Raw genomic sequence first — 23,404 nt, 5'->3', positions numbered from 1 at the left:
TAAAGCAGACACGCTATTTTTCAAAGCCTAGAAAGAAGGCCATTACCAATTTTTTATGTTTAAAAGAAAGTCTCGGGCTTCAGAAAATGAATAGCAATATTTTGCAGTGCTGCACCTGCAACTCATATCATAAAGGCAATTATGAAAATATCAACAGCAAAAAGGTATTTTCTCAGTTTATTTCCTACCTCTCTAGTCCTGCTATCTTATCAGCTTAGGGTCAGGCTCCAAGCACATTTTGGCAAGGTGTGATCCCCATTATTTAAATCTTAATGGAGGCTGGAGTAACAACGGCTGTTACAGCTCATGGAAGAGCTGCTTATTTCAGTTATTGGGTGGGCAAGGGGCCCCCATTCTCGGTTTTCGGCCACACTGTACCTACATTGAATGAGGCACCTGACTGGATGTTGCCACCAGGATGGCGTCAGGCTGCTCTGCCAGCCAGGTGGCAGGACCCCCTGCTTCCCTGGAATGAAAAGCGCGTCTCGGCCCCCAGCGAAGCCAGTCCTGATGGCCAAAGGCCAGGAGCAACCCATGGCCGGTGCAGCGTGGCACTGGGAGGCTGTTTGGATAAAACCTCTTAGGCCAGCTTCAAAGAGGGAAGCATCAGCTGTCCCTGCTGTTTTCCACCTCACACGTGCCCAGCAAGCCCCTTCCCCAGGGACGGCTGTGGGAAGGGGCCGGCAGAGGACCCCCGCACCTCCACGCCAGGCTCCCTTGGTAGGGCTGGAGCAGGGTGCCGCATGGGGCCAGAATCACACCCGCCAGTTATCATCCTGTAAAACCACAAATTAGCCCTCTGTAAAAAGAAAAAAGTGACAAGTGACTCGAGAAAGGATTTGGGTATAGCAGCAGGTGCGGAGGAGGCAGGAGCAGGCGGCTTCAGGCCATGACTGTGCACCAGTGACAAGTGGATGGAGGGCATGTTGGCTTGGAAAGCCTCTGAGTGTTTGCATCTTATACACTGCCATATCTTTCCTCTGGATATTAAGTTACAACTTCAAACACTGACAGCATACGCACAGAGTTGAAAAGAATTATTTTGCTATTGTATGCAGATAACTATGTTGCTCTGAAGGCATGTACAAATTAAATGTTAATCTGAGTCCCGGGATAATCTAATTATTGCTTCTTTTTGAAGTAAGAGGAACAATATTTATTGAGTAAATTATGGACCTCTAAAGGTAAAATTTGCTTTGAAGATTTAACAACACAGTTGTTGTTAGTTATTATAACCATACTTGACCCTCATTGCTTTGTAAAAATTTAAATTAATTTTGAATTTTTGCAGAGACGTTCCATTTCAGAAGGCACTACTTCATATTCTTGTCAAATGTCTTTTAAGAGTAGCTGGAATGGCAACATAACAGAGAGCACCAAATATATGAGAAACTGCTTGTCCGATATGTGTAGTACACAGCTACTCTGCAATGCAGAAGAAATCCCTGTTTTAGCATAGAGGAGACACTGGAAGCATGGAGAAACCATCCTCACCACCATGGGCCAGACTTGTGGGCCAGCTCCCCACATGCTCACACCTCTACCCTTGGGGAGAAGAACCCTGGCCAGTTGCCTACTGGAAAGGGCCCAGAGCATCCTGGTTTTCTGCTGGGGGGGAGGGGGGGGTGGTGGTGGTGGTGGTGATCAGAGCATAGTGATGAACCTAGAGGCAAGACCTGGCACCCCCAGGAAAGTTTAGCAGCCCCAACGGGACCAGACAATGAAATCTCACAGACCTGCTCTGCCCGTTGTGTCTCCTCGGTCCATGAAAAGCCTTTCCATGGATGGAGATAATCCTTCCTCTGACCTGGCTAGTGAATTCTCACACCATATTAAACCCAGTCCACAATATTCAGCTTCACTGTCAGCACTAGACCTACCCAGTAATTTAATTATATACTAAAGCCCAGTTAACAAAACCCCCAATCAAATAATAACAAATTATTGTTATAATGATGTGATTTCATAGAACACCTATATGGATTTTTTTCATCAGTAACTTCCTGAACACTGTACAGAAGAAGCAGTTTCCACTATTCCTTATTCCTATTCCCCAATCACTTATTTTTAAGTCTGTATCGCTTTGTCTGACAGTTCGTAATCTGAATTTGAAAAACATCGTACAGAGCATTTTGTCTGAGTCTTTCAAGCTTGGATTCAGGTTTGTGTGTTCCAAATATCTGACAGCCTTCAGATCTCTTTTTTGTTCAGGCCCATCTCTGTAATCACCCCAGCATCACTGACAGAAGCTGCAGAAATAATAGTTTGGAAATATCTGAGCAACATTTAGGGAAATGTTTCTGCTTATCAGAAGGCAATCAGGAAATTAAGTGGTGAGCACTAATTGAGTTACATTTAATTGAAATTATAGATGGAAGGACTGTATTCTGGGGAATTTCCATTGCCCAGATGTTCTGAGCTGCCAATTTCCCACAAGGAAGAATATTTTGAGTTTGATGTCTGTAAACCATGCTCTGTTAGTCATGTTCACAATAGTCAAGAAACATGTTGGAGCTCTAGCCATCACATGGGGTTTTTAGTTCATGAGACTCCAACACAGTCCTGCCTGCGTGACAAGCAGAAGTGACTAACTCCTTACAAATAAATTAAACTGCTTCCCCTTTTTTGGCGGTCTCATGCAATGCTGATATATTGCCCTTGAAAGTTGTTATCCTGATCTCTTTGAAGAATTACGCTGTAAATCAAATGAGAACAGCTGGAGTCAGAATTAGAAAGGGAACCCTTTCTGCTGTGCAAACCAAGATTTCCAGTAAAACAGCAGATGCGCCCTACCCTTTGTCAATAATTACTTCATATTGTGAAATACCCTTCAGCACTCACCATTCATTTCACATGCCAAGAATGGTTTCCCAGGGCTGTACGCCACCTCTCACAACCTGCACACAACCATTCAACTTCAAGATAGGTACTGGAGGGATCAAAGCCAGGCAGAGGGGTGACCTGACTGGCGCATGGGCTCTCCTGGGGCCCCAGCACTCCACTGAGTGGCAAAGCAGGGTTGAACACACAGCCGGCTCCCAGCACGACCTGTGGCAGGAGCTTCAGCAGCACCGAATGGCTTGGTCGTCCCACAGCTAGGTTTTCTGGATTACCAAGCTGCCAGCACCATCCAGCTGACAGCCATGTACTAGCCCCAGAGCTGGAACCCTTCCCTCCGCACCCACTGCTCCTGTTAGGGCCATCCGGAGGAACACACCTTGTAGCTCACCTGCAACATTAGCAAGAACTTGAAGTTTCTCAGGGAGTTCAATCCCTGTCCGTGGATCAGCCACAAGCAAGCTTTGCCTCCTGTACCCCCAAGTTTCACCTGATGGTAAAAAATTCTGCTGTGCCAGACATAGAAAAACATCAACCATGCCCTCTAGTCTGGAGCTTTAGATGTTTACTGAGGACTTAAAACTAGAGAAAATTGTCTTGATAAATCTTCCTATAGAAAGCCTGGGCAGCAACTGGAAAGTAGTCTGATGTGCTTAAGATGTGTTCCATAGTGTTCAACAGCAGCAACAGGATTTCCTACAGTCTCATGACTTACTGGCCAGATATTTTGCATGGCTGTAGTCTAGGTATCATATGAAGATCCGCTGAGGCTAGGACATCATTTCCATGGTGTGACAGAGTCTTCAAACCATCTGGAAGAAGGAAGGGAATCTTACCCACAGATACAGCTATATGCCAGCTTTTTCTGTCCATAGGGCATCTAGAGGCATTGCCAGATCTCAAAGTGAATGACTGATTTGATGTGTGCTTCAAAGGAGGCCACACCTTAGCTTTGGATCCTCAAAGTCCTTCCTTTGCCTGCAGCATCGACAGTGTCCAGCCTTCATTGAGATACAAGCTGTTTTGATATTAATCAAGCAGCAGGCACTTGGAGACAATTTTATGAAGTCCATGCCACCTTGTCAGTTCACCTGGTGGCTACACATAGGTTTAAAATCAGACCACATGTGGTCACATGGGACTCTGCAAAAGAAAGCAACATCACCAGAGAGGCAATTTCATCCCTTCTGATGTTTTCCTTCTCACTGTCAATTTGAGTACATCACTCTGAAACCTTGCTCCTTAGGACATCAGTAGCATCAAAAGCTGGAGAGGGGCCCGAGAGAATGAGAATGGTTACTCTCTGCTGACTGAAAGCAGGAGATGCTCAGTCAGCGCTCTTCAAGCTATTTTTGTCCTCTTGGCTGCCTTTGTATCTGGATTGGGCTTGATTTGATGAGTTTATAATTGACCTACAATGGCTTGTTGGAGCATTTATACAGCAGTGCTAGGACAACTACGTGCATGCAAGAAAAAAGGAAAATTTTAATTTCAAGTGAGGCATTACTTTAACCAAGAGTGACACCAATTTCTCATGTTTCTTGCACTGCTCAAGAGGAGCACAAGTAGGTCTACAGCTTGAGCTGAACACAGGGAATGCAGGTGTCCCGTTTGTTCACTTGCACAGGACGGCAGGAGACTCATGCTGGTCTTGACAAGCTGTCGTCCATTCATCGGATTGTTCATCCGTGCAGGGCTTTGTTGTTAGCAGTGTTAACCTGGGTTAGTGAAATGGTCACACCTCTACACAACTCCTGTAGGCATGGTTTGGCAGTTTTAAAGAAAGCTGATAAGAAAGTTCCCTTGGGTCTGTTAAGCAGCCTCCATAGGACAAATCCTTTGTTTCAACTTGCATGCTTCACTGTCACTTTCATAAATATCTGATCCTTGCTCCATCTTGTACTGGATTTAAAAAACTATGGCATCTAACCACTTCTCAGATTATCAGTCTAACAAACAATAAGTAGTGTAATAATTGCTGGGTTTTTTTTCTCAGAATAAAACATCTTGTTCCATGAAGGAGCCTAGAAAACATCCCATGTTAGGGGACACTCTTCCTGCCTTCTCTACAACCACAGTGCCTTTTTCATGATTTTTTTCTCTCCTCCTGGTCTCCACCCAGGATATTTCAAGACCCAACCTCAGCATTCAGCAGGTGCTGCAGACCCTCCTGTGGCAGAGTCCTCCCACGTAAGGGGTGGGCACATCCTTATCTTGAGCCTGAGCCTGAGCGAGCGAGGAGAAGAGGAAGAAACTTCTGCATAGCTGATCCCCAGGATAGGAAACATAGCTCTCTGGGAATTTGGGAGCCAACAACTGACTTGGACAGAGCTGCTGCCAACACTGCTCTACATGGCAGTGAAGAAAATTGACATTCCCAGATGACGTACCTGGACCATTCCAACACCATGGCCCACAAAACACTTCCTCCACAGTCCTCTTAGTCTTTGGTGCTCTGCTACAAGAAGCCGAGTAGTCTATTGTCTGAGGCAGTTTTGCAAAGCAAAGGGTTGTATTAATGAGAACACTTTAGATTAATGCCAGCAAGGTTATCCTTTGAGGTTTTTCCTTTATATTGAAGAAATGAAACACTCTGGTTTCACACCATCCTGCCAAAGGGAGCCTCTCTAATAGAAACTGGGCACAGTGAAGGCTTTGGATGGGAAGAATTTGGGGTTGCAATTCTTTTCAAACAGAATAATCATTAGAAGGTATCTGAGCAGTCATGCTATTTCCCCATTTGTCATCAGATGCGTAAGGAAAACTGCCTCATCTGCAACTCTGCTTTCAAAATTTAGTCAGAGCAAGTTGTATACGTTACTTACCACAGCACAGCCTCTTTGCTTTTCTCTGAATGAACACCACCATGATTATGATTTTACCAGCACTATGGTATATTACCACAGAATTTACACCTACTTGACTAAGAAGCAGTAAAAAATCTTACTCGCTTTTTTAACCTAAATGGGTGGCATATAAATTAATGCAGCCCACAGGGCACTCTAAGCAAAATGATTCATGTTCCTTACATGGCAAACTTTAACAGATTTTTATTTTTTTTTTAATCACTTTAGTAAACAATCTTTGGGGAGTTTTGCGGAAAGCCTAATCTGTATTTAATTTAGTCATTTGAAAATTACATGGAAGAGCTTTGTGAAAAATCTCTTCAAAATGTAGCTGTGTTGTTTACCTTAATACTCAAAACAGCAGCCAAGTGAAGCATTTGCTTTATTCTGGCCTCATTCTGTAAACGACTGAATGCATAAATCCAAGATTCTGGATCCAGCCCACTGTAAGCTTGAGTCCTTCATTAATTCCTTCTTTACCATTTTTACATATTTGCTGAAAAAAGCTTTTTGCAAGTTTCCCTTAAAAATCTGTCAAAGTCATTAGATATGACAGCTTCACTAGCATACAACACTGTTAAGGAGAAAATGCTGTCTAGGTACTACAGTAAAAAAAAAACCCTCCTTTGTTAAATGATGGAAGAAAAAAACAAAGAGAAAGCCCAGCCTGGTGCAGTGGAGATTTGTGGTACAGCAACTTCTCCTTTAATTTAAACATTGAAATGAATGACTAAATTCGATTTTGAGCTTTCAGAGGCAAGATGCCTTGAGAAGCATGGCAAAAAGAAAACACAATACATGGGATGAGTTAAAAATAAAAACAACAGGCCTTGTGAATAAGCCCACTTCAAAACAATGTAATAAAGGTGAAACAGAGAACTTCTGAATCTATTTTTCTAATTAAAAACCAAGACAAATCATTAATATATGCCTAACAATGACTGAAAACACAACCTGCTAAAATGGCTGAGTCTCATTGGGGCTGCATTTAAATTCTGCTAAGTATTAAGAAATGCCTAAATAATGGACAGAGTTCAGGGGTGCATAATACATCTTGTTATAAAGAGCACCTGCCGAGACCATACTGGCCTATAGTTTAAATATTTTCTACAATTAAAATACCTAAACGTAGAGGCCACCTGTTTCCTGCCTTTGCCTTCCTCAAGTGCCAGAAGTTTTACTGTAAACACAGGTGAGCAAAATAAGATGCTGCCTGATGTTAGGGGACTCAAAGAATTTGCACAACAGCTGAAGTCCCAGCCAGCCACTTTTTGACTCCCAGACCATCAATTAAAACTGATGAGAGAAGCAGCATCCTCTCTTCCTCTCCCAATGGCAAGATGCTTACACAGGAATTCCCACACCAGGCTGGGGCAACAGCTATCCATCCAGCAGCTTGGATTTGACAGTAACCAGTACCAGATGTTTCAGCAAAGGCATAATAAAATGCAGAGAGAGTAACTGTGGAGAAAGCTACTCAGTTTTTCCCGATTTCCTGCTGGTCCCTGGGCAATGCATATACCCTGGGACATGCTGCATCCCAAGAAACTGGTCTGGCTATTCAGAAATTTGCCAAAAAGCCGTCCAGATGGCAACCCTGAATTCATTGCCAACCAGTAAAATAGAGAGGCTGTAGAACATCCTTACTGTAGGACCTTTAAGAGAGGTTGGATTTCCATTGCAATTTTAGTCTAACTGTGAAAAATAAAGAAGGTAAAACATTTCCAGGGATTCTAAAAATGTTTTCTCTCTTATAATGAGACATATTAAGGTGGTGCCAGGTGAGCAGGAGCCTTGAAGACTGGAAATAGAAACCGGAAAGTATGTCTGCAGGCCCAATCTTTCCCTGATAATACTGGCACACCAGTTAATACCAGCTGGGAATCAGGTCCTGCTCATCGAGAAGGTCAGTTGCTCAGTTGTTAGCCCAAGATACCAACTGAACATCTAGTCTGGTAGCCCAGTAAGATGCAACTCAGAAAGCTCTCCTTTTGAATATTCCCATTAGCACACCAGTCCCTGGAAGAGAATCCTCCGCATCAGGAAACCCCTGCTGACAAACATCTACTATCTAAAACTCCACCCCCCGCAAGAGATTTTGCACAATGCAAGCTTAGGGTAAAATGGAAACCACATGATGCTTGGGGTGTACACAGGCAAACGGCCACGGGCAATCCTGTGCTTCTCTGCCCCATGAGCTGGGCAGATGTGAGGCAGCTCCAATCCAGGAGTTGTACAGCTGCAACCCTGCTGCGCCGCTGCTGATCCTGTTGGCTATGCTAAGCAGCATCTGGCCAGTCCAGAGGGCTGCCCACGCCTGCTCGAATAGGCACATCCTTGCTTTTGCCAGCTCAGGTGCCTGGAGCACAGCTTTGGCTGCGCTGGACCAAGGAAGGCATATCCACAGCAGGGCACAATGCAAACCAGGAAAGCAGATTTCGCCCCCCTCCCCACCCTCCTGTTTTCAAACTTCTTTGGAGGACCTGACAATGAATCAAAGTTACAGTTTTGCAGAAATGCACAGAACGTTTATTCAATTTGACAGAAGTGTACAAATATTTCTGAAAGACAAAAAGGCGTGAAACTGGTCCTGGTTTCTTACTACCTAATGCACAGATGATGCCGAGAACCTGAAAGCAGGAAGCTAGCTGGCTCCTACACGGGAAAGCAGCAAAGTTCTGGAAGGGTTCAATTAACTTAAAGCCTACTATTTTTCCCCTTTCTTTTCTTTTGACCAGTGAGGTGGTTTCATCTGGTAAATTTTAATGTGTAAGGGCACTTACTGAAATGAGGTACAGTTATAATACAATAACAAACTGATTTACAGCACCTCTGCACAGAAACTGGCAGTAGTACCAAAATTATGATAAGCTTTGGGACATGAACAAACACAATTATGCAATTTTGTTAAGACCATAAAAAACATCCTCTTCTGAGCAGTTACGGAGCCAGAGATAAGGAAAACGACCCAACAGATAAGGTTACATAGCACATTTCAGTGAAGACGATAGCCATCATTCTCACATTGCTCTTTTCTCACAACTGTTAGAAGATTACTGATCCATACTCTCAAATCTTAAATAGCAGGTGCATCTCTCTTAGCTTGCCCTTTTAGAAAGACGACTCAGGAGAAAATCAACACTAGCTTTCACAGCTCTTGGTGGCATATTTACAATTCCAAAATGTTACACCTCCCCTGCTACCCATTGCTTCTTGCAAAGCATTTGAAATCATGTCATAAATTAAAGATTATAAAACAAAGGCTTCAAAATAACTTAATTGTTATATTTATCATGGGGAAAATCTTGCACTGAATATTAAATACTATCCTTAAAGCCATTTGGTCATACAGAGAGCAACTATGGACATTTAGAAAAGCAAACACAATTGTATTTCCGAAGTGCTGCTGAGATTAGAAAGTGAGCCATCAGAGGTAAACAATCTTCTCTTCTACTCTGCCTCCACTTCCCGCATCCTGGAGGCTCTCAGGCTGGTGGTTCAGCAGCAGTGCATCTACCCGTGGTGGCTGGCTGGATCCCTCGTTTGGAATGCTTGTTTGGGGACCCTGGGTCTGCGATGCGTTCAGATCTGTAATGCACAAGAGAAGTCCATGTGACAATGCATCTTCTGCTATGCCCGTGCCATCGTAAAGAGCAAATTCTGACTTTTTCATTAGCACCATTTTCTAGTTTGCTGCATCTGTCTAGAAAGGAACACACTGCTGTATTACAAATGATACTACAGCCTGGTGAGAGATACCTTACCCAAGTTTACTGAAATCTGTTTAAGTCTGTCCACTGTCATCCAAGGGATGATCACTGTCACTATTTTAACAATAAGAGAAATTTATACCCATACTTCACTAACCAGACATACAATAATGGAAATGCATAAATGCTGTCAGTGTTGGGCTAGAGAGAAACATACAGCACATAATTAGTACCTTTATTAGTAATAATACAATTGTAAAATTAATACAGTTTCCATCATTACACAGAATTTTATTTGCAAGCCTTCCTTTTACGGATGAAAAAGAATCAACTGAGTAAACCCAGTTAGAAGTCTAATTGACTGGCACTTGCAGTCTGTAACAGATGCATAACCATTCAGCTTTTTCTGCCAAGTTCAACTGTGTTTATTTGCACAAACTCCCTACTCTATTCTTGTCTCAATCCTTTAGGCGTGACGTGGAGATAATACTTGCACCCAAACACTAAGAAATTATTACTCTATTCTTGTCTCAATCCTTTAGGTGTGACGTTGAGATAATACTTGCACACAAACACTAAGAAATTATTAAGGATCTTCATTTGTTATCTTTCCAGTTTTCTCCTGCAAATGCAGAGAATCAGGTACTTGTTTTCCAGCACTGAGCTCTGAAGGCTTTTGGGATGATCTGTGCACTACTTAAAAATAACCTCAGTTGGGTCTTCTCCCTCATCAGCTTTCTGTATGACTTCAGGCCCTCAGGAACTACATCTTAGGAGTTGGCTTTTCTACATCTGTATTTCTGCAAAGCACTTTTTACCATACAAACAAACCGTATAACAAGGGAGCATGTATCCTTGTACCTAGGGAAAAGTCTGCAATGGACAAGCTGCAACACTACTCACTGTAATCTTGCCCAGAACGATCTCTGCTCTTACATCAGGAGGGTTACCCTCTGCAAAAAGGACTCTGCAGGAAGAAGGGGAGCTTGGCACCCCTCCCACAGCATGGGTAGCCCCAAAAGTAAGCAAACCCAACACTGGGGTCCTTTGAGCCTTGGCCATTCATACAGAGAGCTAAAAACACATTTCATGCCCACTCTAGTCCCTGCCCCTTCTCACACATATGTGCAATGAAAATCTGTTATAAAGGAGATATTTGGTTTTTTACACACCATGTTGCTCTAACTGGCGCCAATTTAAAATGACACCTGCCCACATTTGCCATTCCCCTGGCACATGTGGCTTTCACCATTCTTGTTCACTGAGGCAGGGGTTTAAGGCAAACCAAGCTTGCTGGCACCCTGCAAAGCCTAGGCTCCCCAGCTGCTCCCCGCCGTGGCGTGAGTGGAGCGGTGGGAGATGATTATGCGATGGGCACATGGGAACACACCATATCACTGCCTCTGCCTTCAGCGTCTTCTCCTCTTTGACATTCATACAGCTGGGGGGAGCAAACAGGCTTTGGGGCTTTAGGCTCCCAGCATAAGCCACATACATGCTATACCTGCTGCTGTGACTGCAGGGTCAGTGGCAGGGGCAAGGTACATATACACAAGTGGTGCTTGGTCACAGTGGGATGACACAGGATGTTAAGAAAATTAATCCCACATTCCTTTCCTTTTACTGTTTTACACTGGATTTAAAGCATCAAGTTTTAGTCTTGGTGAAAACCCAGAGTAAGTCTTGATTGCAGCAAGTTCTTTGCAATACATAACATAGCAGGATTTGACTTCCTAACTTACTCAAACAGCCCTGCTTCATTAAAGATCACTTTTGCATTTACTTCTTTTTGATACCCATATTAGAAAAAGATTACAATTTGCAGCAACAGAAGAAACCAGAAATAACCTACGTCTGCTTTTCTTTATGTAAATTGGATACTTCAGTTTTATTTATTTAATAAAAGAGCCCTACCAGTGAAAGGTCCTCAACCGCTAAACTCTTATATTTTGGGGTAATTCTACCCACATTAATATTCCTTTTAAGTCCTGTGAGTCTATTCACCTTAACAAAGTTATGTGCATAAGAATATCAGGCAGTAAGCACTTATTTGAAAGATCTGTTTCCAAAGTTTATGAAGTACATAATTGGAGAAGCCTAATTACAAATTTGAAAAAACCCAGAAAAGAAAGAGAAACACCTTACATGCAGTTATTTGCCACCATCAAAACTAAACAGTAATTGCTTCACCAATTAAAACAGTAGTTGTTTCCAAACCATTTCTCATTAACTGTTACAACTCCAAGCAGCAGAGCTGAGCAGTGGAAACTGTCAGTGTTCTGGAAAAACAAATCAGATTCTGTCACTATCTAAACAAATGATTTACCACTAGTTTAGCTGCTTGTTTAATACTTTTTTTTTTCTCCCCCCCCCCAATTCTGTTGCATCCAGAGAACCTGAACAGCAGAAGAGCACCCAGGAGGTGAGAGCCCAGCTGCTGCTGGGGTGATGAGTGGCTTCTCAGGCTGAAAAGGTTGTGCTTAATCCAACTGAGGAGGGAAGGGGCTGGTTTTGGCTGTGCTTCAGGTGGCACTCAACACAGATTCTGCCTAATAAAAGCAGAATGTGTCCCTGGGCTGACATACTCAGCCTGCTGGTGGGGAGGGTACCTGCTCTCTTCCTACCAGGTGCCATGCTGGAAGCAGCCGAGCCAGGAGACCAGCTGGTATTGCGGGCAGCAGCATGATGCATCCTGAGAGCGGCTGCTTGGGGAGGGTGGAAGAACTGCCAGAATTGGCAATAACAGCCTCAGGTGAAGTGAAAGTGGGCAAAGGGGACCAATCCGCCAGCCAGTACCAGTTCTTGTTATGCAGAGCACTGATAGCTACTAAGAAGCCTCTCCTGAGCTCCCTGTGTAGCACAGGGAAACCGGCTGCCCTTGGCCCCACACAGGAGAATGGTGGGAGAAATCCCCCTCTTTAAATGCTTTCCCAGTACAGGAAAGAAACCTCCACAACAAGCCTTGAAAGCATCAGCTGCAGCCTACTAAAGAACTCTGAGAGCTGAGGATGCTCAAAAAAAAAAAAAAAAAAAAAATTTATCCATGCAGACAGCAAGGCAGAGGAAGGCTGGCGAAGGGGGCTGCTACCAGAAAGCGATGGCTGGGAAGTTCTCCCATGCTCCCCAGGCAGGTGGGGCACCCATGGGAACCACCCCAGCCCCATTCTCTGCTGCGCTGTGACTGACAGTCAGAACTCAGTATGGACCACGAGCCAGGTAAATAAGGACCATCGGCCTTTTATGAGCCTCCTTCGTTGTGACTGGAACTCACCTGGCAACATCAGCCACAAAATGAGTTTTGTATTATTCCCTGTCTTTAAATTCAGCATTTACTTACCCTTTCCTCTGCTCCCTTCCAACCTGTCGAGTGATGCTCGGGCAGGCTGTGTTCAGCTCAACAGCGCACCCACCAGACCAGTACCCAGCAAAACTGCTCCCACTGCCTCTGCCTGCACCCCTCCTGCCTGGGCTGGGCTCTGCCCACTGTCTTGTTCCTGCACCCCTTGCACAGAAAGGACAGGCGAAGTTGACTGTACCTGGCCACAGCCTTCCTCTTGCTCATTTACACCTAAGGAACACAATTTCTCCTTCATATTTATATAAGTGCAGAAAAAATTCCCATATTTCCAAAGCTTTAACAAAGCTGAGCTGTAGCTCCGACCCTTCTATATGAGGTCTTCTGTGAGACTCCCGGCTCCCCACTCCCTCCAACTTCTGCAGCGGCCAAGTGCTGCTGGCATCTCATCGCACCCTGGCCCCTGGAGTTTATGTGCAAACTGAAACACCCTTTACCTGCTTCTCAGTTATGCAAGATTTATTTCTCCTACAAGACTCCAGGTAACTCTCTTCTAAAGAGCCAGATCCGCAGCTGCACCGTGTATACCCTAGATAAGAACTGCACCACTGACCAGAAAAATCCACTTTTTAAATGTTGGGGTGGTCAAACTCCCCAGCAAAGAGGGACTGGCTTGAGGCTGGAGACCAAGTATTTGGTGATCTGTGACAGCACTTCAACGTTTTGGGGCCGTGTAGCCTGTTCAGGCCAGCAGTGCCACACCACAGCACAAAATACCACTTAAGCCCAGCCCCTCCTCCTTTCTATCTAAGCTGAGACCATTTCATTAAATAAAGAAAACCCAGGCATTCCCTGTTGTCTCCCCCACCAATTTTCTCAAAAGGGGTTAGAGGCTGTTTCTAACAAATTCTGGAAAAAATCACAAATTGTCTCATGCATACAGACCCATACTGCCAAATCCCACATTAAAAACAAATCCAATTTCCCCCCCCCCTGTTCTCTATGAGTTTAGCTGTGGTACTATGAGAATAGGTATCAGGAAACTCCAGAGGGACACACCCTCAAAATAAAAATACTTTTCTAGGCAACCTATATACAACAATAACAGCAGACCGCAGGCCTGCAGTGCGTGGGGCCAGCTTTCACAGGAGTTTTTAAGGCCATCTCGGTTCTCCAAATGGGGTCTGGGTCCAAACTAGGAGAAATGAGAGCTCCTGGCTAAAAACATGCTAATGTTGTACAGGAAATGAAAAAAAGTGGCATTCCGCATCCTAACTACCATACCCTACCCTTCCTGTAGCACTAAGAGACAGGATTAGTGGCATTGCATAAACTGCTCGGAAGGTGAAGCACAAAGCAATGGCATTTGCAGGAATCCGAGATCAATACATACCAAAACACACACAGCCCGTGCTCCGGGGGGGGGGGGGGGGGGGGGGGGGGGTTGGGTTGGGATACAATAGCCAAGTAAACAACTCATTAGTCACACTGATTCTCACCTTCCATCTGTTGTCATAGGATGTAAGCACTTCCACATCAAATAAATGCCACAGATTTTCTCCTTCACCCCTCCTCTCTCCCCGGAGGATCAGAACTCTTCAGGTAAGCCTAGAGTGCCCACAGTGATAATTATGGGAAGGATAGGAAGACATTATCAAGGCACTAGGAAACACTCCAGGCAAAAAAGCCCTCTTAAGTCCCTGTGGTTTTAATAGAAAGTCCTTAGTTTTCTTCCTTCAGCTCTAACCCTAATTTCACAGCATCACAGGATAATTCAAATTGGAAGGGATCTTAGGAGGCCTCTCATCCAAACTCCTCCTTAGAGCTGGGTCAGCTCCGACATCAGGCCGGGTTAGATACGTGGGGTTTTTTCCTTCCCAGCTGTTCCCCCTCGAAAAAGTGTGGGGGGGTGGGTGTAAGTTTGGGGGGAACTCATCACATGGATTTTGTAGAAACTGCATGTATACACTGAATTAATTTGCTGTGACTTTCAGAGAACTGTGTCACATGTTGGCCCTCTTTACAAAATGAAACTTCATTAAATGAAGAGAAATTTATGCCACGTTTAGCAACAAATATGTTAAAGATTCTCAAAACAATTACTCCTCTGAAAATAACATGCAGAGTTAGGTTTTGGGTTTACCATTTATTTATGATAACTGGTACCAGTTTTTATATCAAGTTCATCTGGACTGACAGCCGACACATCAACTTCAGGCCAAAGCTATTTGAAATGGCAGAGCTGCTGTATTTAATCCCCCCGCTGGCACTCATGCATAATGCAAAGCACAAGCAGACACCTAAAAAACAGTGCTAAGTCTACTGGGTCTGGGATATTCAAAGGAATTCAAGGGCAACAGGCTCTCATTCGCCATTACAGTTCAACAGTAAATGGCACCCTAACTCCCACGAGCTCCACAGAAAGTCCCCACCAGCAAATTCCACAGCACCTCTTTGTCTCTAATGATGCTCCCAGTGGTTTCCATGCAGATTCATTACGGATGGACGATTCCCAAGGGAACTCCAAGCCCCTCTCCCTTTCCTCCTGGTGATGATTGATTTTTTTAGTGCCTACTAAGACTTACCCAATTTGAGATGGATTTTTCCATACCAGTGGTTCAGTTGTTTATGGAGCTGGTGGTTGGTGGGAGAAAGGGAACGCCACGCAGCAGCACTGGACCCACTGGGGCCCTGGAACAGCCAGGATACTGCTGCTGCCGTGCAGGTTCAGACCACTTTGTACAGAAAAGGCATCTATAAGCTTTGAGGATCTGAGGACAATTCTGAGCAGTTTGACTGGGAGCCGAGGTCCCAAATACCATGGAAAAACCAGGCCTTCGCACCTCAGTAAATCTGATTTCACAGCAGGAACTGTATGTGGTACCAGGTCTCTGAACACTGGGAAAAATATTTTGACCCTGAAGCTACCAAGGAAATAGCCTAATCCATTTCCCAGCTGACTGAATAAGGCAGGAAATCAATCTGAGAATTTTAATGCTGCCATTTACTTTTAACCAGCCCAACCCCGTGAAAAAGCAGCAGCTGCATTTCTTAGGCAAACAATGACCTTCATGAATAAGAAGTCTTTTCACAAAAAGCAGATGAACAATTAGATCACAACAGATCCTATGTTAATTGGTCTCATCAGGTTTTGGTGCTTTTTTTGTTACAAGACATAGGACAGAAATAATTCAAAGTCTATGATGAATAAGGTCTGAAACATAACTTTTCTTCACATCTGTACTTTGGATATTTTGATCATGGTAAAATTACTGGAAATGTCATTAATCTGCATGTCTCTGTTCTTTGTTTAGTTGTTGGCTTAGGTAGAACAATGCAATTCAGTTTTCAGGTTTTGCCTCATAATTTTTTAGAGAAGTTTGGTCTAGAGAATTTGGACCAAATTCTTGGCTAAGAGAAAATTTACATTTATTCCACTAGAACTGCTTTATCACAAAGCTCCATAATGGTTCCAACTAATTTATCTGATACCTGTCTTAAAGCTCCAGGTTTTGGAGTCATGTGATGATGCAGCCATCTCTTCTTTTATTAAAGCCCAGTAATCACACTATTTCTAACACTGGTGTTATCAAAGGAAAGATTTTTAAAATATCTCAAGCTCAGACATTGCCAGTGATACCACTTTAACATCAAGTTCATAGCGTGTCTCTAGGTTGAAATAATTTAAAATTTTAACCTACTTACAAGGCTATGTTATCAGTTGTGTTGGCTTTAAAGCACATGGATTTAAAACTATTTTTGGCATGCTGGCTTTTAATATATATCAATAAGAGAGACTTAAAAATAGCTCTAACTTGAAATCATAACTTGTCTGTGCATTAAATACCCACAGTCTCACCTTGGCAGGGCATACTGCCTGCCAGCTGCCTGCTTCTGCTTAATATTAATTTATTTAGGTATGAATTCCCTATTAAATTGTCTTTGTGCTAAGCTTTGAAGCTTTAGATGGTCAATTACAGACACACACATGGTCCAACAGGTATTCTGCTAACAACGAACACATGTTTTATTGACCTACTTCTTTTCCAGCTCATTAAACACAGCTGCACTCAAATGATCAAGAGAAAATAACCATAAAACCCCAGGAACACCCTTCCTACAAAGGATCACAAGGAACGTGACCAGCTGCCGGCGTGGGGCTGCTGCTCCACCCAGCACGCAGCGGCGTGCCTGCCGTGCCATGCAGGGCACCTCTCCAGGGCCAGGGGTGACTCGCCTGTCCGCTGACCATCACAGCGGGAAAGCTCGGGGAAAATCCTGCAGCCTCTTCGTTCAGGTGTCTAATATGGGTCTATCTGAAGCGGGCTGCAGCTGTCTCCCCCCGGCCCATAATCTGCAGAAGGCATCTGGCCAGCGGACTGAAGTCAAAACAAACTGCGGTCAGTGGGTAACGCTCCTGCTTGAACGCTTGCTGGAGAAACAGAAATCCCATAAAGTTACAGACCCAAGCAGCATTCCCAAAGACTCGGCAGACGATGAAACCAGCCCCTCTTTCTGCCGCCAGCCAGTACATCCCCACACCTCCCTTGCCCACCATCCCAATTTGCACCCCGCATGTAAAACACTGCACTGAAGCTTCCTCTCCCTCCCTCCTGAAGAGAGAAACAGCGTTAACCCTGAAAAAACAACATCTCTGGCACATGACCGCACTCCCTTTGAAACAAAAGGGGACATTTACACATCAAAACTATTCTTTTGAGCTCTCTGTTACCACAGACAGACATTATTGTGCTGATTAACTTTGCTTCATATTTTAGGGATGGTTTTGGTTGTTTGGTTTTTTTTAACTACAATTTTGCTTTGAAATACACATTAAATCAAAGACCCTGGCAAACAATCGGTTTAGTCCCCAGCTTTTGGCCAGTCTTCCAGGTGCAACACAAAGGAGACTGCTCTGGACTCTGGCAAACATTTTCTTGAGTAGCAGAAGGGCACAACTCTGTAACAAAAGCCAAAAGGGGGAGATCATTTATAAAACACTCTCAAGTGTCCTCCTAAACGCCTTGGGTTTGTATGGTGGTTTCCTAAAACCAGGCCAGATCCATCACTTCTTACTCATAAATGCTGATGAGATCAAAACTCAAAAGTAAGTGGCAGAGGAATACTAAGCCAATATATAGAACTGCTGCAGAAGCATAAAATAAGGCAAAGGACCTGTTTCAAATCAATTACATGCTAATCTTACCCTTTAATAGAAGCTGCTGCTTGTTGATTAATGCAGGAAAAAATATGGGCAGTACTATAAAAGTGGGCACCTGAGAGAAGCTTCTAATCTGATAGTCACAGAGATACTTGTTCTCCCCTGAGCTCAAAACACAGGGAAATAGTTGCTAAATTTTTACTGCAGTTTGAGTATTAGCACAGCCATTTTTATCCATTTTTATTCAGGTTGGCACAAAGCATGTGCACTGATGTTTTCTTCCTGCAGTCATTGAAAAAAACAGCAAAAACTGAAAAGTTGCACATTCCCCAAGTTTTGCATTGTAACCGTAAGAAATTTCAGGGTGTGAATGAATATTTTGAAATGGGTGCCCTTTTTAATTGTTTGCTAAACGCTCTGTGAATATATAACTGCTGTGAAAACAGTGTGCATAACAGCTAAGGGGAAAACTGTACATCAAAGCCAGAAAAAAGCGCAATTATCAAATAGGCATGTGCCTCCATCCCTTCAGCCAAGCGCTTTCCTTGAGTGCACGGAACATACTTGGATCCACTTTCCTTGCTTCTGCTCCCACTTTTCTCCACTATGGGCAACACTGACCTTACCCTTAAGCCCCAATTCATCACCACCTCCCTCTACCTTACCTTTACTACAAGTTGTCTTCATCTCTAATCCCGCAGCTGAGCCTCTGTAAACCGGCTCTGCTTTGGTCCGACTCCCTCCACTGCCTTCCCACTTCCTTGCTTATGCACTCCAGCTCTGCACCAGTCCCATCCCACCACTCCAGAGAGCGGGCTGCTGCCCCACAGCAGAAAAAAAGTGATGCTATGTTTAAAACACCCTCCTGCATTCATTTTCACCTTCAGTTCAAAACTGTCTGTGTTTAACGCAGAAGCCTTTCTTAGACTGTCATCCCCTTCCCATTGCGGCTGTGCATAGGAGACAGCTTCTCTGCGGTTCCTGCTGTCAGCAACAACTATCATGCAATTCTCAATCTCAGTTAAAAGAAGAAAAAAAAAAAATATCTCTTTTCATCCTTGCCAAATATACTACTTTCCCTGTCTGTCATGTATTCTTTAACATGGAATATATTCAATTACTTTTAAAGGCACATGGATTTCTTTTATTTTTCTATGCAGACCCTAAACGAATACAGCCAAATCGCCTTTACTTTTGTATCATTTATGTTCCAGCTCTAGATCAAACTTCCAAGGGACGCTTAAGAAATCTTGGCAGGTGACTGTTGGAAGTCTTGCTATTCGATTAAACTAAAACCAACTTCCAAAACAGCACCAACACTCCTCCCCTCTACTGCCCCACCAAAAATTTACACCCAAAGGAAAGTTTTCTATAGCATCTGGGGAGGCAGAACAAGATAGTTCACAAAATCTCCTCTAGTTAGTTTGGCTATGGCCAATATAATTTATGTGGAAGGCAACTGGGTGCTCCTGTGATGAATGCCAGTAAAAGACAGACAATCCTCCCCAGTTTCTGAATAAATATTTAACAGCAGATGCTGCTGAGGAGGTTTCATATTACTAAGACTTCATTACTTTTACAAAACATGCTACAGGCCATTTCCTGGAATATGTAAAGTATTATACTAAATAATTAAAATGAGATTGTACTTTTCAAAATAAGCCAGATACACTTGGTGATTCAGCTACATGATTTTACAGGGTGTGTTTGCATACTCAGTATCTTGCAAAATGTGATCATCCATAAACAGCTTCTCCCAGCCATTAGGATGTATTATTTATTCATACTTGTGCATCTATTTCAGGCTCTAACTCCATTATAAAATGTATACAAAACAAATTTAATGTACTAAAGCAGGGCACGCAACCAGGTCTCCACCCACAGATCACATTACCTGAGGAAAGCACGGACCTCCCAAGGAATCTTCCTGACATCAAACAACAATTAGCAAGACTCTTGTTTTGTGACTGCTTTTCCTGAGAGATCACCTCTTTCCCTGCGGACTTGCTGCCAAAGTCACAGCTCTGCACAACCCTGAGCTGGAGCTGCTTCACTACAAACCAGTTGTCTGGCAAAAGACCCCCTGCCCAAGGTCTTCTGCTTCAAATCATGATCCTTTCTCTCCTTCCACTTCCCTAAAACCTGTATCTATTGGAACAACCTCACCTAAGTAAAGAACAGATCTGCATGTAAGAGATATGGGCCAAACCATTCCAGTTTCATTGGTGCCAGTAATTCTACTGACTTCAAAAACCACTGCACTGAAGTTGCAGGAACTGTAAATATGAGGAAAATGAGAAAGATTTGGCCATTGTCCTGTTGTCGTTTAAGAAGTCTGCAGGCAATGAAACCCTGAGTATGGTGTGCAGATTTACACCAACACCAGTGGTACCTCAAAAGACAGGGATGGACAATCTCTTCCCTCCATTCATCACCTTAAAGACATGCACTATTTTAAACTTCTCTTCTAATGAATGAGCTCTAAATGAGAAGATATTAGAAAGAATAAAATCAGACAGGCATTACACAGGAAATTCAGTACTTACATTAAGCATACAAATAAAACTAGCACATCATTAACTGCCTTAATTAAAAGGTTATGTAATACTGCTGCATCTACTGTGGTTATGTTCAGAAATGAGAAAAAGTGTTTTGAGATGAGAAAATTAGTAGCAGAACTACAAACCCTAGTGCTGCAAAGCTGAAAAGCGTTGCTTGAAAAATACTAATTGCAGATAACATATAATGACATATTTTTTACTTTAGTATCACTCTGCCATGTGATTTAATCCCTTTTGCCATCTGCTTTAAACAAATGGCAGTGTTATTCCCAAGAGGAAAAAATACTTCCCCTGTGATTCACTTCTACCAAGTATCCCACAGACACTGACGTCTTATGGCAGAGCACAAAACTCAGTGTTCTGTGGTATCAAGAGGAGGCAAATTTGCTGTTATCTGTTGCAGAGTTAAAAGTAAGATCTTACTTGTTCTAATAAATCAATGTGATTTTGAACTTGGGAGATGCAGGTGCTGATGTTACACAACTTCATATTCTTATATCTCCATTTCGTTTTCTTCTCATTATAACTTATGTTGAGCACTGAATGGGCTCTGTGCACATCCATGCAGCCATCCATGCTACAAGTAGAAGAAATATGTTGAACGCACAAAGAGCAGTTTGGAATTAATTGCATGTTCTCAATTTGGCATCTACTCAATTAAAAAAGGAAGTTTAAAGTAGCTCAAAATATCACATCTGCTCAGGAGGCTCTCTGACAAACCAGCAGCTCCACAGTCATGTCATCCCTTACTTTCAAAAGATTTCCCTCCTTCCCTCTTCTCAAGTGAAAGAGCAACAGAAAGAATTCACTCACTGTGCAGGGCAAACAGTGAAAAAATAGCACTATAAAAAATACTGTGAAACACACCAGAAAGACTCAAAATAGGCAGAAAAGCATCTTCACATGCCACTCTGCAGATGGTAAGAGGTTGGCCTACTGTTGGCTATGAAGGATGCTGTTTAAACAGGAGACATGTGAAGTGTGTGCTCTATGGGGCACAATTACATTCCAGCTCAGAAGACAAACAGGTCAGATATACTCAGGAGGAGTTCATACAGCAGCAATAGTACAGGAATTAACTCACAACAGTCACATATGCAGAACTGTGAAGACTTTCTTTGTGGGAGCTAGTCATTATTTAACAGGTTCCAAGTGATGAAAGCGATCTTATTCAACAAAGTCCTCAGTATGGGATCCCATTAACCACCTCCAGTGCTGGCAGCAGTAGCTATGCTTATTTGAATAAGGCCCTGAGTTACTGAGCTTCACCCCTTGCCAAAATCCTGTGCTGACTTGGAACCAGGGGGAAACAGCTTGTACACCTTCAGATGGCTTTTTAACACTGTAGTGCACAGCGTATTTCACCTGTTTTTACCACACTTGCATCAGCTTTACATTGTACACCTCTTCTGACTGCAACAAATTCATCTCACACAAATATGAGAAAAGAGCCAGGCCCATACAGCACCATCCTCAACCTCCCTGATGGAAACATATGCAGGTACTCTTACACAATCTCATTAGGCCACAGCTGATGTTAAGGTAGCCAAAAAATAACGTGCTGTTCTAAACATCATCTAAATAACCAATGGGAAACTAAAACAAATTAATCTGATCTACAGTTTTAAGAACAGGTTCAACAGTGCAATCACCATTAGCACAATCCACCTTAGGAATAGGAAAGGAATTTCTTATAAAGAATAAGGGGAAAAAATGGAGTTATAGGATACTACTCATTGTTTCTGGGGTTTTTGCTTTTTCTATTGCAAATTAAATACTTTACATCTCTGGAAACCACTTTCTTTGATGAAAACCACTATAAACAGATTATTTTGCCAAAATCAAGCTATCTCATTTGCTTATATGCACACACGTACAAATTTCTGTCCTTTAAAATAAGATTGAAATCACATTAATCAAAGAGCCCCATTTTCGCTTTCTGTTTTGCATTTGGCTGTTTATGGAGATCACAGGTTTTTCTATGTTCCCCATAAAGATTTAAATTATATTTTTCACTCCATCATGCATAAAGATTTTTCATGCTAACACTGTAAATGTCTGGGGAAAAAAAATCTCCCACAATCAAGTTTCAGTGCAGTTTTCCAGATCTATCATTTTTCAACTCTATTCCTGTAGCTACAACATCTGAATAAAAAAAATGAAAGGCAATACTGGTGAACAATGCTATTCACTTCAAAGCTTGAAAGAATTAAAAATGCACTGATTCCTGAAATCAAAGAGGTGAATCCATAGGTAAATCCTTAGGCATCACTTTGGCTAGTTAACCTGACATGTCAATTAAATGCAAGAGTAATTTATTCCATTCTCAGTCTAGTCTGACACAAAACCTATACTTCCCCTGATTCCTAATTAGCCAAAGTACTTGTCTTCTTTCATGCAGATAATTTCATAACCATTAGTGTAAAGCATTAACACATTTTTCTTTCAATCATATTTTCCTCCTGTTGACTGACACACCTTTTCTAGCGAGTGTACTTGTGCCAGTTTCAGCTTTGTGGGAACTTGCCCCAAGGTCTTTAGTAAAGTTCCCTCCCATACACATAAAACAATGATATATACTCATGATGCTAGCTATGTGAAGAGACATATGTCTTACCTTAGAAAATATGAATGGAAAATTATGCACTGGAGGAATGTAGCCGTTTCCATCTGAGTGTATTTATGAAGCTAAATTGCATAGTACTTAACATACGGTAGAATGCAGGATGATTAACTCCTTGACAACATGTTCGGGTGGTGCTTCTCATTAAATAATTTAAGATTTTTTTGACAGGCCAGACTTCTTACAAGATGCCTAATAATTCTAGGAGAATTAATCAAAACAAAGAAATTCCTTTTGTGTACACACAAAACTTACTATATGCAAGATCTGGCCATGTATCTGGTATGTGGCTATTTCCAGTAAACCATACTCAGTATTTGTTTCTTAGTTCTCTTTTGACTTATTACTTAGGAATGTTTTTTGAAAGATG

General features: G+C 42.7%; 1 protein-coding gene across 4 annotated transcripts in view; it reads right to left on the bottom strand.

Annotated features, from left to right (window-relative positions):
* Positions 1-8,223: 8,223 nt before the first annotated feature.
* The window catches only part of ARHGEF28 (Rho guanine nucleotide exchange factor 28), an 83,084-nt gene continuing 67,903 nt past the window's right edge, over positions 8,224-23,404 (bottom strand). For 3 of the 4 annotated variants that reach the window (XM_049795867.1, XM_049795866.1, XM_049795865.1), the window contains one exon: positions 8,224-9,272. In XM_049795867.1, coding sequence (XP_049651824.1) covers positions 9,112-9,272 — 161 coding nt within the window. In that variant the 3' untranslated portion in view covers positions 8,224-9,111. The remainder of the gene's footprint in view (positions 9,273-23,404) is intronic. The other variant, XM_049795869.1, reaches the window with a different exon arrangement.

This window comes from Accipiter gentilis, chromosome Z (assembly GCF_929443795.1).
Source record: "Accipiter gentilis chromosome Z, bAccGen1.1, whole genome shotgun sequence".
Classification (NCBI taxonomy): Eukaryota; Metazoa; Chordata; class Aves; order Accipitriformes; family Accipitridae; genus Astur; species Astur gentilis.
The sequence above is the reverse complement of the archived record's forward strand: the minus strand, read 5'-3'. Positions and strand labels throughout refer to the sequence as shown.